Source organism: Erythrolamprus reginae, chromosome 5 (assembly GCF_031021105.1).
Source record: "Erythrolamprus reginae isolate rEryReg1 chromosome 5, rEryReg1.hap1, whole genome shotgun sequence".
Classification (NCBI taxonomy): domain Eukaryota; kingdom Metazoa; phylum Chordata; class Lepidosauria; order Squamata; family Dipsadidae; genus Erythrolamprus; species Erythrolamprus reginae.
In genome coordinates, this window is record NC_091954.1 from 55,529,283 (window position 1) to 55,546,519 (window position 17,237).

The 17,237-nt window shown below is 35.1% G+C and overlaps 1 protein-coding gene across 1 annotated transcript in view; it reads right to left on the reverse strand.

The window, feature by feature from the left end:
• The window catches only part of ATRNL1 (attractin like 1), a 578,768-nt gene that overhangs the window by 220,096 nt on the left and 341,435 nt on the right, over positions 1-17,237 (reverse strand). Inside the window, exon 27 of the mRNA XM_070752642.1 lies at positions 255-362. Within this exon, the coding sequence (XP_070608743.1) occupies positions 255-362 (108 nt within the window). The remainder of the gene's footprint in view (positions 1-254; positions 363-17,237) is intronic.

Consider the following 17,237-nt stretch of genomic DNA (forward strand, 5'->3'; position numbering starts at 1 on the left):
TCTGCCAAAAAAGGGGCTGCCAGGTGAGCAGATTGTCATTGCAGGTGAGGCTAATGGATCCTCTAGTGGCTTTTGTTACCGCTCATGTTACACTGCTGAAATGATGAGCCTTGAAAATGACACAACATATGTAGCTTCAACTTGTTGGCTACAGGTAATCCTGTTCTTTTTTGGTTTCAGAAGCAGATGCAGATGAGACGAGCAATATAAATATGCAAATTGAAATGGTCCCTAGTCAGCGACAAAGTGCCTACCTCTAATGGACCTCGTAGAAAGTCTGTTTGCTCAGCTCCAATTTCGAGTGCTACATCCACAGAAGCAAAAGGACGGCTGGCCATCTGCTGTCGCTCTCGCAAAAGTTGCTGAGGAAAGGGAAAAAACACACCCAAACATGAATAAAAATATATTGAAAATTGAATATTTAGTACAGTCAATCAATGATTCATTTTACATTGATACACTAATGAGAAATGGAGCTTCTGAACTATATCTTCCAAAGGAGTTCAGTTGTGTAATAACACAGCTTTCTATACTTGGGGAAAAAATATAATAAAACCAAAATGCTTGTTTGCTGGTTTTTATGAAGTCACAAGGGGACACCCTGGTTCACTATGTTTCCTTGAGTTCCATGCCATTGAATCAATTACAGCCAGGGCTGGGTTTTTCTGCTAATTTTAATACCAAATACAGTAATCCTCAATTTACAACAATCCATTCAGGATCATTTGAAGTTACCATGGCACTGAAAAAAGTGAGTTATGATCAGTGTTCATACTTAGGACTAAGGCAGCATTTCCATAATCACATGATCAAAATTCAGACACCTGACAACTAACTAACAGCCGCCCCGAGTCTGCAGAGAGGGGCGGCATACAAATCTAAATAATAATAATAATAATAATCATCATCATCATCATCATCATCATCATCATTATGGTTGCAATGTGCCAGGGTCATTTGCACACTTTCTGTAACTTCTGCCAAGCAAAGTCAATAGGGAAGCCAGAGTTGCTCAACAACTGCATTAACAAATTTAACAACTGCAGTCATTCACTTAGCAAGGTCATAAAATAGGGTCAAATCCACTTAACAAATGTCTCATTTAACAACATAAATTTTCAGCTCAATTGAGGTTGTAAACCGAAGACATTTCTAGAGGTAAGCTATTAGGAGCACATGGCTAGTTCAAAACTTACTTCTTTTTATTAAAAATTCTAGTGTCTCACATTTCTAGTGTCTCACATTTCTAGTGTCTCACATTTTCACTTTGGAAAAAAATTATATGGTGGAAAGTGAGAGTCACGTTGAAGGTGCTCTTTCTTTTTAAAATATGCACTATTCCTTTCTGCCCTATGCCTACTCATACACATCTATTTATTTCCCATATTTATATAGGAGAATTATTATGGCTACAGTTTCAAACAGTATTTAATGATTATTATTTTTCCATTGAAACATTAGGGAAAAAAGCTAAATAATCTTCTCCATTTTCCATATTATATATCCAGGAAATGTTAGATGGTTCAGTGGTAGAAGAGGAATTAGAAGAGAAGATACAATTTAATTGTGTAGCAGCAAAAGTAACCATAATAAAAGAAGATGGCATGGCTTGTATGGAAAATCATCATAGTTCTAATACGGTTTTCCTTCTTTGTGGTTAGAAATCCCAAACCTTATAGCTGACAGAAATCCTGTGTGAAAAATTTTTGCAACTTAACAACATTGATATAATGTGATAAGGTCAATATCAAATGTCAGAATTTTGAAAAAGTGACCTTGCTCACATATAAAAATTGTTGAAAACTTATTTTAATCAAAATAAATTGTGGTCAGTTTCATTTGCTCTGCTAATTACTGTGCGAAGCTTTATTTTCTAAGGTATTATTTTGGTGCTTTCCCCAAAATCACATTTATTTGCATGTGTCTTTGCTGTAGAACTTGAATTCTGATATGCAAAAGGTAATTCAGTAGGGCAACCTTGAGTGTTAAGGCGTCAAAGCGAAGTCGTACATTATTGCCCAAGTTATCATGGGGCTACCCTTGAAAAGTGTTCGGAGACTCCAAATGGTACAGAATGCAGCCATGTGAGTTGTCATGGGTGTACCTTGGTACACCCATAATACCTATACTCCGCGAGCTTCACTGGCTCCCTATTAGTCTCCGGGCACAATTCAAGACGTTGGTTATTACCTATAAAGCCCTATATGGCTCAGGGTCAGATTATTTACGGAACTGTCTCCTGCCACATACCTCCCAGAGACCAATTATAGCACACAGAGTTAGCCTCCTCCAGGTCCTGTCAGCTAAACAATGTAGGTTGGTGGGACCGCGAGGGAGGGCCTTCTCTGTTGCTGCCCCGAGTTTATGGAATCAATTCTCCCCCGAGGTCTGTACGGCCCCCACCCTGCTGGCCTTTTGTAAGGCCATGAAGAACTGGCTATGCCGGCAGGCCTGGGGACCCTAAATCAACTACCAGCTTGTCCATATATATGAATTTGGTATAAATGACTAGTACGTGTGTTGTTGAATTGTTTTTAAGTTTTAATTATCATTTTAGAAATTGCTCGGTTTTTTCCCCCTTGACTTCTTTTTATTGTTATTGTAATTTTATATTGTTGTGAGCCACCTTGAGTCCTTCAGGACTGGGCAGCATAGAAGTCTAAATAAATAAATAAATAGTTGACAGACAGACAGACAAATAAAATTAGCCGGCAACCAGTGTGTCATGTCATTGCCTAGTTCTGAATATGTTAGAAAAAGCACACATATCATATTTCAGATTATCAAATGTTCGTCATATACATGCATATAACATTTTTCTAAACAAAGAGCACAGCAAGAAGTACGATATGAAATTTTATATCATGGAACAAACTCTCTCAATCCGTCCTGGGAACAAGACCTTTCAGCCTTTACATTCCCTGTGTATTTGTACTGTAGTCAGATGGAGTTATTACTAACGGTATCTGCTGATGCTTAAGCACAGTCCCTTCTCTTATTAGTTAAACATGAAGTATCAGACAACATACTGATTCATGAAGTATCAGACAACATACTGATTCATACTGAGTATCAGACAACATTATTACACCAGTGCTAGTGCAAGTGTGTAACTTAAAGACTCACCCTAGACATAGATTATCAGAAACTCCAATGGTAGGCGCAAACAACCAGACTCACACATAAAGAGTTCAATTAGTTGTTTTATTGCTTAAGCCTATACATAGGGATCTTCTCAGACTTACGTTTGCAGCTGGGTGATATTAGATAAGATTCAACAACATTCAAGGTGGGTTGGACATTTCCCTTTCTACCCTCTTAGGGATTCTGCACTGATTCCCCATTTGACTCTTCCCCTGGTTCAACCAGTCTGTTTCCTATCCACCAAAATCACAAGTTATTCAGTAAGCCACAATGTATACCCTTCCAAGCTAATTTATATTTTTCTTTCAACCTATAATAATAATAATACTAATTAAACAAATATAAAAATGATGAGCAATACTAAATAATACAAATTTTACTTGTATGTATTTGAAAAACTAATAAAGGCAATATTAAATATTTAAGTCAAATTAGTTGCCCAATTAAGTTTAGTTGTGTGCTTCTTTATATGAACTGGATTTGACTGCATTAGGAATGAATTGCCTGAGCTAAATACTATACATATCTCCGAGACCGCCTTCTGCTGCACGAATCCCAGCGGCCGATTAGGTCCCACAGAGTCGGCCTTCTCCGGGTCCCGTCAACTAAACAATGTCGGTTGGCGGGCCCCAGGGGAAGAGCCTTCTCTGTGGCGGCCCCGACTCTCTGGAACCAGCTCCCCCCAGAGATTAGAACTGCCCCTACCCTCCTTGCCTTTCGTAAACTCCTCAAAACCCACCTTTGTTGTCAGGCATGGGGGAATTGATCTCCCCCGGGCCTATATAATTTATGTATGGTATGTCTGTAGGTATGTCTGCTTAAAAATGGGTTTTTTTAACTATTTTAAATTGTAAATTGTAAATTATTAGATTTGTCATGAACTGTTTTATTGTGTTGTGAGCCGCCCCGAGTCTATGGAAAGGGGCGGCATACAAATCTAATAAATAAATAAATAAATACATACATACATACATACATACATACATACATACATACATACATACATACATAAAATAGTGCACCTAAACACTAAAGGAAAATATTATAATAGGCTTTTAGGATACTAGGGACAGGCAAACAATGAAGGCATGAAAAGGGGGCTGCTTTAGGGCTTGTTGGCACAAGAGACTTAGATTCCCCTTGTCTTCAAACTGAAAGGGGAAAATGGTCCTCTGAGGCCATGATAGCTAATTGAAGTGAAGGCAAATAGAAGGAGAAAGAGGTGAGAAACAGAAGGATGCTGTTGCTGTTACTACACTATCACTGTCCCCTCCAGTGCATGTCTGCTTGTATTCTGAATTGGAAATGACTGGAAAAAGGAGAGACCCTGAGGGAGTTTAGGTCTACTGTGAAGCTGTGGGGAAATGGCTGTAAGAACCTTCTCTTCTTTGTCTTCTTTTCTTCAAATGCTGCCCAGGAACCTGAATGTTCTTACTTTTGAGGACCCATCTGAAAGCTACTTACACAAGTTGTTTAGATTTGCTCGGACAATATATTTCCTGGCTTTGATGTGTGGGCTTAACCTCAAACCAAGCTAAGCTCTTAGGCACAAAGTAGTATACACCGTACATTACTAATACTATTTTTTTAATTAAAAAAAAGGAATCTGTGCTTAGGCTTAATGTGACCATTCACAAAGGGAACAAAGATGAGTATGTTCATGTATTCTGTGTACCTATTTGGCTTTCTCAAATGCTTGAAAGATGTTGGAGAAGGTGTTGAAAAGGTGTAAACAAAATGGAAAATGTTTCAAACTCAGAACAAATCTGCTTTCTGATGAAACACATCCACAAAATAACTCAAATGCTCAGTGTTATGCAGGAAAAAAATTAAATGTCTCAAGTATTCTGGCTATAGAAAATAGTGGGAACTCAGAACAAACATCAACCTCAAGTTGATGTTTTACCTCTTTTGTGTCCTTGGGATATGAAAGATTAAAGAAAATATTTTTTTTTTAAAAAAGTATAGGAAAGTTGTGAGAGAAAGTACAGCATACATTCTTATCACATTAAGCAGTTTGTGATTACAGGTAGAGCTTGATTTGCAATCTTTAGTTTAGTGACAGTTCAAAGTTACAACCGGACTGAAAAAAAGTGACTTATCATCTTTTTTCACTTGATCATTATAGCATTTATGTGATCAAAATTCAGATGTTTGGCAACTGGTTCATGTTTATGATGGCTGCAGTGTCCCAGGGCTTGGAAATATTTGGACTCAATTGTAATTGTAAGTCAAGGACTACCTGTATCTGAACATCAGGCACATACATCCCACAGGTTCATGAGATCTAGTCCTACTCTAACAGAATTGATAGTGTGACACTCAATGAACTCCATAGAAACATAGAAACATAGAAGTCTGACGGCAGAAAAAGACCTCATGGTCCATCTAGTCTGCCCTTATACTATTTTCTGTATTTTATCTTAGGATGGATATATGGTTATCCCAGGCATGTTTAAATTCAGTTACTGTGGATTTATCTACCACGTCTGCTGGAAGTTTGTTCCAAGGATCTACTACTCTTTCAGTAAAATAATATTTTCTCATGTTGCTTTTGATCTTTCCCCCAACTAACTTCAGATTGTGACCCCTTTATAAGATGTTTCTTTCCAGATTTCCCTCCATACCTTCCATCAAAGGGAAGAATGGCCTTGCAGTTTGCCATCAAGGACCAATTTGCTTTCTTCTCCCTAGTTTTGTTACTCCAAAGAGTGAAGCGTGAAAAGGGGATATGGGTTATCTATCAGTTTTCTTATTTATTTATTTATTTATTCATTTATTCATTCATTCATTCATATATTTATATTTATATTTATATTTATATTTATATTTATATTTATATTTATATTTATATTTATATTTATATTTATATTTATATTTATATTTATATTTATATTTATATTTATATTTATATTTATATTTATATTTATATTTATATTTATATTTATATTTATTTATTCAATTTTTATGCCGCCCTTCTCTTTAGACTCAGGGCGGCTTACATGTTAGCAATAGCACTTTTTAACAGAGTGAGCATATTGCCCCCACAATCCGTATTATCTTGTTAAGATGATCATAGTTCCTAAATGCTGTATAGCAGTACAGGTAGTCCTATATTTATGACCACAATGGAGTTTTGCCCCATTTTAGGACCACTCTTGCCACAGTTGTTAAGCAAATCACTGCAGTTGTTAAGATAGTAACATGGTTGCTAAGCGAATTGCATTCCCCATTGACTTTGCTTTTGAGGAGGTCAAAAAAGGAGATCCCATGACCCTGGAACATTGCAACCATCATAAATATGAGCAATTTGCTTAAGCATATGAATTTTGAGCATCTGACCATGGGGATGTTATAATAATTGTGTGAAAAACAGATATACAGTGGGGGGAAAAGTATTTAGTCAGACACCAATTGTGCAAGTTCTCACACTTAAAAAGATGAGAGAGGCCTCTAATTGACATCATAGGTAGACCTCAACCATGAGAGACAACATGAGAAAAAACATCCAGAAAATCACATTGTCTACCTATGATGTCAATTACAGGCCTCTCTCATCTTTTTAAGTGGGAGAATTTGCACAATTGGTGTCTGACTAAATACTCCCCCCCCCCCACTGTAGGTTACTTTTCAGTGCCATTGTAACTTCAGATGATTGCTAAACAAATGTTATAAGTTCAGGACTATCTACACAAAAATCACTAAGGCCAGTGAGATAAAGCTGGCAATCCTTTAGAAGTTCTCTAGATTCTCAATAAAAGAAACAGAGATGTTTCATTTCTTTAAATAAATTAGTGGGTCATCCAGCCAATCTATTGCAGCAAGAGAAAGAGAAAGAAAAGAAGAAAGACAAATCTAATCTTACTTTTAAAAATTGGGCAAGATTAAACAGCCAGTCAGAAGCCAAGAAGGTTGTAGTATCCCACAATCAAATATAGATACAAGTTAATTAAAACAATGTATTCTCATTCCTATCAGGTTTGTTGTCTTCGATTGTCAAATCACTTTTCTTTTAAAAAAAATGTCCATTACTCTCTGCCTGAATAAGTTCTTGCATGAATAAATAAAATACGTCAATACTGTATTATTATGAAATCAGAAAGCATTGTGAATTATTTTGCTCAGGACCAGAATGACCCAGGAGCAATGAGGGGGATTGGGATTGCCTTATTTGAAATTGTATTTTGCAGCCTGCTGCTCAGTCTAGACAAAAGAGTGGCTTTTGCTAAGAAGCAGAAAATTTTACAATTAGAAGGGCATGATAGTAGTTCAGAGAGTATCATTTTTACAGGATAATAAAATTACTGTAGATTTTAAGAATCATTCTATGTATATTAGAATAGAATAGTATAGAATAGAATAGAGTAGAATAGAATACATACATTTGTCAAGAATCATGTGGTACAGTACTTAATGATTGTCATAGGGGTCAAATAAGCAAGGAAGAAACAATCCATATTAATAAAAATCTTAGGATACAAGCATATATTGTATTAGAAGTATATATTATATTAGAAGTATATATTGAGTATATGGAACAAATAAAATCCAGACTATATCAAAAAATGCTTTTATGACCTATTACAAGTAGTATTTCAAAGGAAAGAAACAGTAGGTATAGAGCATTGTTATAGCAGGAACATGAAGAATATAAGATGAAATCAAAAATCCAATTATTTTCAGGAAGATTTAGTTTTCAATAGTTTTCAAATGTATAGTTAAGAAAAAGATTTAATGTAGATAAAAAGGACATTTGGAATGGAATAGAAAAAGATGTTAAGTTTGAATTATACATATACAAATGATGAACATGTAATTGCTAAAATGAATAAACTTATATGAAATTTGACAAAAAAAAGAACAAGTAAAAGACTTGTGCAATAAAATTGGCTAAGAACTTTGGATACGACTGATGGAACATTTATAAAATATGTGGCTAAAAGGGTTGAAATTTACATTGTTGTTAACTTCAAAAAATATTTTCTATAAAATGATGTACCATTGACATATGATTTCTTGCCCTCTCTGTGCTGTCTCACACATGCACACACACACACAAACATATGTACCTAACTGAGTGTATTCATATTCCCTTGGGACTCCCTTCACCAAAATCCCCAAACCCCAGAACTGTCCAAATTATATCTAGCCAGAAGCATATCAATATTAGTCTACAGAACAATGGCCAATGAGTCCACGAGGTACTTGAAAGTTTCCCGATCAAAATAAATCCATTAGGCAAAATTAAATCCACAATACAAGAAGGTTCATGAGGCAAGAAAAGTCCAGAGTTCACAAGGCACGATCCAAGTCAAGGTATAGTATCAATTCAAAGCAAGACAAGAATCGCAACAACCAGGAAATAGCTGACATCTGGAGAGGTATTTTTTGGCATAGGAATTTGTAGCTAATAACAACCATTCATTATAATCAAAGTAAGGTGGTTGCAAAATTATTGTTGTTTATATTCACATGCTGTTGTCACTGTAGTGATCAAACACAATTATCCACCTGTGAAATAGGACCTGTTGCGAATGATGATGTCTATGATTATCCTAGATTAGACATTTTGGATAATTCATTTTAATAAATATCTAAAACAAATAGACAAAAAGGTTGATTTTGAAGAGGTCGCCAATATATTTGATATCATTAACACTTGAAGTAGGAAAAGATACCGTGTTCTACTCATTTAAATGTATGAAATCAACTCTCTCGTTGGCAAGGTTATAATCTAAAAAACCCGGATATATAAATATGTAGCAGTGTATTTTAAAAATAGTAACTAAATCAGAATGAGTTAATTACTAATAAACCTTCTATCATAGCAAGATAGGAAAAAGCTTTGGATCCTTCATTCTGTATTCAGGACTTTATTTGAAGATAAAGGGCAAGAATAAGAATGGAGAATAACAGACAGCAATGTTGTACAATAAATTTGGCCATGAAGAAAAAGGTTATGGCCGTGAAGAAAAAGGTTACTAACTAAAAGTAATCGTTCATGGGATATGGTATTTCTAAAATACAGTTCCAATATACTTAATGCTTTAATGTATAAGCTTTAGCTTTTAGCGTAACAATAATTTTTAAAAGGTCAAAGTTTATTAATGTAACATTTTCCTCAGTGTCCCTGTTATCTACATCAGGAAATTTTGGTGGGAGAATAAAAGGAGGAGGGTACGCAAAATTAACTCTCAGTGTTCAACTGAAATTCACCATGAGAAAATAATGCTACCAGGTTTAAGGCTATTATGTGGTCAGGTGTGGATGATTACTCTAGAAAAAAAAGAAGTGGGAGAGGTCATCCCAATCTGAATACTTGTTCCACATTCATCACAATACATATTCAAAGAATCTTGGGGAACCCCCCTAGGATGACATAATAAAGGGGAAGCTGTCCATATATAGATATAAATCAATATTTTACACAAGCTGTCCCAATGACAAATGTCATCTGTAACAATCACACATTTTCGATAACTAAAAGCAGTAGGGAGCAGATATGTATACCTTGCAATTGATTTTGCGGCTTGTATATAAGAACTGAATATTATCATTTAAAAAAAAATACAAATAGAACTTTGTGCTCACTTGTAGGAAAACACAGTATGAATTAAATGTGGCGTTTACAATTTAATCCATAGCAATACTGAAGCCAGAATCTCTCAGACAATGTAGTGCAGCTGGTTGAGATAGCAAAATGTCCTTGGCTGGCTCATAGTGAACTCTTAATACAGAAAATTGCCTATTTCCAAACACGGGGTAAAGGAGGGCAACCCAGCCAATTGCAAGTGGAACAGCTGTGCAATTCTGCTTACATAGCCAGAAACAGAACATTAACTTAAATGCTATCTTAACTATACAGATGAGGTCTTATTTGGTTGAAAAATTGCTAGCTATTATTTTTCTTTAAGGGCATTTTGTATAACTACTTATACACTGAATGTATAAAGTAAATCCCAGTAAATTTTGGTGCAGCGAAAGTAGCTAATTATATGTTTGTTTTGTTTTGTTTTTGCAGAAGCTACAAGCAATTTCTGCCATATGACAATTGACACTTTTCCCATCTTCAAAATGATATATTTGCAAATGGGCATTTTTACAGAGGTGACAATGTCCAAAAATTAGTGGAAAGTTTTTATTTCAGAAATGACTTTTATATGACTTTTATTAGAGCAATTTTTTAACCTTCTACGTCAATATTCAATATTCAATAATTCATATTCATATTGCTTCAATCAAATTAACAACATACAGTACATACTTCTGAATTAAAATATATTCCATGAAAATATGTAAGAGTAGGGTCTTCACTACTTCAATGGCATATCAAAGTGTCTTCAAGATGCCTTATTCAACATCAACCAAGGATCTAAAATAGTTAGTGAATGATAATAAGAGTTTGGGATTTCCCAGATATGACTAAATATTATTACTTGGGTCTTAAAGAGTAATTAAATTATTTCTCAGTTATATGTGGTACTTTCATTCAGTTGCTTGCCGGCAACTTCAATCAGTCAGGTGAGTTGTAATCAGTTGCTTGTGCTAAATTTGCTGCAAGGAGGTAAATTGCTGGCAGACAGAGACCAAAGAGTGGGGGTGTCTGGGTGGGCTACATTTGGTGTATAAGACACAGCCAAGTTTTCATCCATTTTGGGGGGTAAAAAGATATGTTTTATACTCCAAAAAATATGGTATTCTAATAGGCATATATAAAATGTGTAGAAATGTGAAATATGAATATGAATATCTAAAATAGCTCATCTTTGATTCCAATTTTAAAGTAAGATAATTCTAGAAGCCTTACTTAGTAACATTATTTTTAAAATACTGAATAAGCCCTATTAAACAGCTCTTTTATGACTTTTGAGTAAGGCAGCAGATTAAAAAGTCTATTTCAGTTTACCATAGAAGAGTCAAAGAATTTAAGGTAATTTTATACAAAATGATATAAAAAAATATTATTATTATTATTAATAATAATAATAATAATAATAATAATAATTCAAAGGCAGTAACTAAAATGCACTTTAAAATAAAGTGCTTGCTTGTTCTTTTCAGACTTTTATAGACTACAGTCCCATCCAAACAGTATCAAAAGGTCAATTTTGGAAACCAAATAGTAGGTGCTTGCAATTTCCCAGAACAAATCAAAAAGAGAAAAAGGATGATCACTGAAAAGGTCACTGTGTATTTGGATCCAAAGAACATTTTAGCAAACTGCATGTTGCTTCTCAAAGAACAAAATATGAATCTTCCCTTACCGCTCTAGATTCATGTTTTGCTTCCAGTATAAGATTTCATAAAGAGCATGAGGAATTATATTTATTTATAATACCTTGAGGAATAAATTCCTGACCCTATATATATTTAATGCAAAGCAAAAAGCTATGTACTGTAAACGGATCAATGAGGTATCCATATACCTCATTGTCTATCTGCCAGGTCATTTCCCCATTGTTTTCCATATTTGATAAGGATTTTGTTTTGGAGTTGGATATATCTTTGGATTTTGGATATATTTTTAAAAGAAGTTTGAACTAAATCTGACATGTTTAAAGCAAAGCAACAAATAAACCTTTATTTTTATTTCTAAATAATAGGTCTCTGAGTCCATTTACTCTGTAGGTGTAACGGAGAAAAAAATCATGGTGGATTGTGGAAGCCCAGTGCTTTTATAATGATGCCAATTTGTCCAGGGTAATCTCTGAATTCACAGAAAATGTTTGGGGTTAAACACTAACATGGCCCAACCTCAATAACTTGCTTTCCTGGATGCTGGTATTTTCAGCCTAAATACACATCCATATCTTATGTATGGGCAAAGCTCCTCTGTCCAGTAGCCATCTTCTTTGATTTGCTTTTAAAATTCAATATGTGCCCATTACACATGCGACATTTGCATAATTCCTCTAAAGCAGGGATCGGCAACCAGCGGTTCCAGAGCCACATGCAGCTCTTTGGGTCCCATTTATTTATTTATTGGATTTGTATTCCGCCCCTCTCCGTGGACTCGGGGGGGGGGCAACAACAGTAATGTTCTAGTTCCCTGTTCCATCACTGGATAGACTCACCCTTTCCTCCCTCACCTGGCCTGAGAAGGTAAGGGCAACATCATGAATGGAAAAATGGCTGTGACTGAGTCTCTGGAGCTGTTTGAAGAACATAGTCATCCCTGGCCAAGGCTTCTCTTTGGCTGACCCTCCTTCCCCTCTCGTGACTCACTGGCTGGCTGTGGTAAGGTCAGGAGTGTGCACATGTGCAGGAGACCCTCAATTGAGTACAAAGCACAGCAAAGGCATGCTTGGAGGGTGGGTGGTGAACAGCTGCTTGCTTAAGGAGGGTCTTTGGATGCGATTTTCCCCTGCCCTAAGGATCTGGCCATTGCCTTGCCATGTCCCGTCTTCCACGGAAGCTCTTCAGCCAAGTGGGGTGGGTGTAAGCTCCAGCCCAAAGCAGCAGGAAGCGTAGGCTACCTTTACTCCAATGATCCTCCTCCCCATCCTCCTTTCTTGAGGGGTGGGGGGGCATGCAAAGGTGATGACCAAATCCTTAGGAGACTTGAAGAGGGTGTCCTCGCCAGAAAGCTGCGAAAGGGGAAGGAAGGTTGTCCAAAGAGAAGCCGGGGTGGCGACATTTCTCAGCACACACAGAAAGAAGGGGAGAGAGCGAGAAAAAGAGAGATGGGAAAAAGAGAGAGATAAGGGAGGGAGGGAGGGAGGGAGGGAGAGCGAGAGAAGTTATCCAAATATGTAAGACTGCAATCTAATATCAAAGGACTGTCAGTTCTCTTTAGGGAAATTATTCATTATATTCAGAAAGTACTTTGCATTCTTTTTAATTTTTTTTATTTTAAAAAATACTATATTTGAAGAATTAAAATACAAACAATTAAAATACAAAGCGTCAATAAACATACATGAGTAAACAGTAGAAAGAAAGAAAAAGAAAAAGGGAAAAGAGGAGGGGGAAAGAAGGGAAAATAGGGGGAGAGAACAATGATAGTTAACTGTTCTTGTAGGCTCTTATAGTTAAGCGAACTGTTTGTAGATATGTTATGAATTTAATGAGTCTAATTTCCATAGGTATAGTTATAAATTAAGTGGGGAGTTTGTTCGAAAATAGTATATACATATAAAGTCTGCAAAGGTGAAGTGTATTAATGTATGATCTGCTGGATAGTGGCATAGTATTCTCTAAAGTTCGAGTACGGAATTTTAAAAGAGATTTTAGATTTGTAGGTTGGTGGTACATTCTAGTTGTTTTATGTATCTTTAGTACAGGGGTGTTGCTTGTTTGTATTTCTTAAATTTGAAGATATTTTTCTCTTCTAGCCATTTGTACCAATGTTTAACATAAAAACAAAGTATTTTGTATTCACGTGTATGTAAATTGTTAGCATTTTATATTTATATTTATATTTATTTATTTATTCGATTTTTATGCCGCCCTTGTCCTTAGTCTCAGGGCGGCTTACAACATGTTAGCAATAGCACTTTTTAACAGAGCTAGGCTATTGCTCCCACAATCCGGATCCTCATTTTACCCACCTTGGAAGGATGGACGGCTGAGTCAACCTTGAGCCGGTGATGAGATTTGAACCGCTGACCTTCAGATCTACAGTCAGCTTCAGTGGCCTGCAGTACAGCACTCTACCTGCTGCGCCACCCCGGCTTAAACATCCTCTTCAACCATTTAGTCAAATGCACAGAAAGCTTCAAGCTAATTAGAAAATGGAGGCAGCATCCTTTCTCCAACTTTTTCTACTATTTCCATGCATTCAGAAAAACATCTGAAGGTTTATATTCATGTATGCATCAATAATACAAATAAAAGCAGAGAAAGCACAGCATTCCATGTAGTAGTGATATTTTCACAAATGTATGTGTATTTTAGTTACTAAGAATTTGGGTTGGTTTAAGAAGATATTGGAAATAAATACATGGTATTCTAATTATTTCTGGCTACTTTATTTTTAGGCAAAACTGACAGAAACATCAGAAATGGATTTGCTATGATTTCTTCTAAAATAATCGAATAATTTATATAAACTGCCAAAGTTAGATCTGTGCTATGATGCTTAAAAATGGAATTAACACTATTGGGGAAGAAAACAAAATGGCATATTTTTCCTGATAATCTCCTGATACTGCCTTTTCCTTTGGATTGAATAACTACTATAGCTGTTTTGTTTTGTTTGTTATTATGACTCAGGAGACTTGAGCATGAATCTCTTGAGTCACAATTAGTTATGCCCTAAATTTCTGGAATTATTAAGGCAGATAATTAGCATAAAAAAAATGATTACTGATTGTGCACATATAACTTGAGTGAAGATTCTTGTTAAAACACTGTGATATTATATGTGTTATTTCCCCCATAAACATTCCTATAGAAAGATTTCTGTACAACTAGAATCAATATTTAGCACAGAATTCAATTCCCTGCTCTGCTTTATTTTCACTTAAATGTAGTGCTAACTGAAACCTAATCTGGTTACCGTCTTTTGTCTTCATTTTAGCAATTTAGAAATTCATGCTAAGCATTTATGTACTCAGTTATATTAATCACACTACAAATTCCACAAGCGGTATGATATTTGTCAATAGTCCCACCAGATTTATCTTTTGTTCTTAACTAAAAGCATTTTACAATAGTTAAAAAAAATCTATTCACCAAATGTAGACATTTTGCTATTAGCCCATGAAATTTTATACTTGTAGGAAAAGGTATAGGAAAAAAAGTTATATGTAAAATTTTATGTGAGTATATTGTTATGTACATGTCAGGAGAAAGGTACAAAGCTTTTGAGTATCTGGAACTTCCATCATAAAACGATGTGTTCATTAAGTGAATCATCAGATAACCACATCAATTTTTATGACATTTTTGCCATGGTCATTAAGTGAATCACAGATAATTGGGCAAATTGGATTCCCCCTATTTGCTTTGGAAGCCAACTGGGAAAATTGCAAATTGTAATCATCTGACCCTAGAACATTAAACCATTGTTAATACATGCCAGTTGCCAAGCAGCCATATGGCAATCACATGACCACTAAAACACTGCAAAGGTCATAACTGTGAGGAATGGTTGCAAGCCACTTTTCCAGTGCTGTTGTAATTATACTTCCTAAATAAATGATTGTAAGTTGACAAATACTGTACCTGTATTGCTGCATATTATGGTCTATTATTTAGCTGCGTACAATTGTACATGTAGAAGAATGCTACAGAAAGTGTTTCAAAATGTCTAAACTTAGATTGCATATGTAACACATAAAATAAATAACTTTATAAGGAATGAATAAACTCTGAATGCAAGTCTAAATTTTTAAACTTAGAAACAGTGCTCCTTTATTGATCCTATAATAAGGAAAGCTTCGTTTCCTTTTCTAATTGTAGAAATGACACGGACGTTGATTAGAAAAATATACAATATATGTGGTAGAAATATACTTTTCTAAAAAATATACATTGTTATAAAAAATAACAGTATATACTATCTTGCACAACCACTCCTGCCAACTAATATTTAGATTCTCTTCCTATTCCGATTTTCATTATTTTAAAAATAACTTGAGCCATAACTAATACAGTTGCCTCGGTGAGTTGGACTGAAAGAGAGTGACTGGCCCAAAGTCACTCAGCCAGCTTTTATATCTAAGATGGGACTAGTACTCACAGACTTCTGGTACTTTAACCACTAGACCAAACTGGTTCTCAAAGGCAATTATTATCATTGGCCACAACTATGTGATAAAATCCCCCACCGCCTTAAAAGGAGCAATTCTCATTAAAGGATGGAACTGTAATTATATGGTTGTATCTGTCATAAACTCCACATTTATTAGTGAACCCATCTGTAATTTTGAGCCGGAAAATTATTCTTTTTAAAAATAACTTGCTTCTTTGCAATCATAAAAATGATATCAATATTTTAAAAATACTCATGGAGCTAGAAATTATTTATGCAACTGACAAATGGAAATAGTGATATATATATATATATATATTACATGAAAATTAGCACTCATACAACAGTGGAAGATCTAAGAAAAAATCTGTGATGTCCAATTATTTGCTAAGTAATTGTTTCCTATCTCTTAAAGTAATTTCAATTAAACACATTAAAAGAGGCAGATATTGAATATGGCACAGTTATAGATCCCAGAATGAACATAAACAATATTCTCTGTCTCACTTTCCCCAAAGAAGAAAATAACATTGATTTAGTTTACTGAATTCATTTGAAGAGGAATAAAAATATCAATTCAGAATTTAGGATAAAGGAAGGAGGGGGAAATTAAAACTCAGATAGACAACCACAGCAGAACAAATCACTTATGAAAACATGAAAAAACAGGAAAAATGGCTTAATCCATTACTTGCTACATGACAAATTATCACTCCTCATGGAAAAATGATCTAGGAGATTATAGCCTCTGATGGAATAGATTAAGGGAATTTTGTTGTTGTTTAATCTTCTATCCTACAGCAGCTTCTTGTGCCTCCCTTCTGTAAATTTGTTATAGTGAAAATAATAAAGTCTTTCGAGTTTTAAGAGATTAGAATTTACCAAAAAAATAATAAAACTTTGCCCTGCCCTTTTGAGATAGAAAGGATTCTGACTAGAATCCCATTCAGAGAATGCAGTCATCTCCGAAACAAATTCTAGATTCAATCTCACCTCTCTTTTTTTTTTTACTCAATCTTTATAATACAGTCAAGATGAATTGACAAAACTATAGATGCCGCAGTGGAACAACTAATCAAGTCCAAACCCTTAGCAGCTTTCTGCATGGCTTACAGAATCACACTTGATAAATTGATTAAAAGTTGTAACTTGATTAAAATTCAGAATTGATCAAGAATGTGCTGCATGAATATTGTTACATACATAATTTCTAAATGTGAGATGCATTCTTACTTGTTCTGTCTTTCATCCAACTTCTACATATCATCTAGTCAATGCATTTGGAAGAAAGAATCTTCTTTTTTGCTGTGCACCTTTGCTCCAGTAATACCTGATCCTTGGTAATTGTTGTAGTTGGCTCTGCCCCAGCTCCTGCCCCAAGGACTGTGGATGTTTT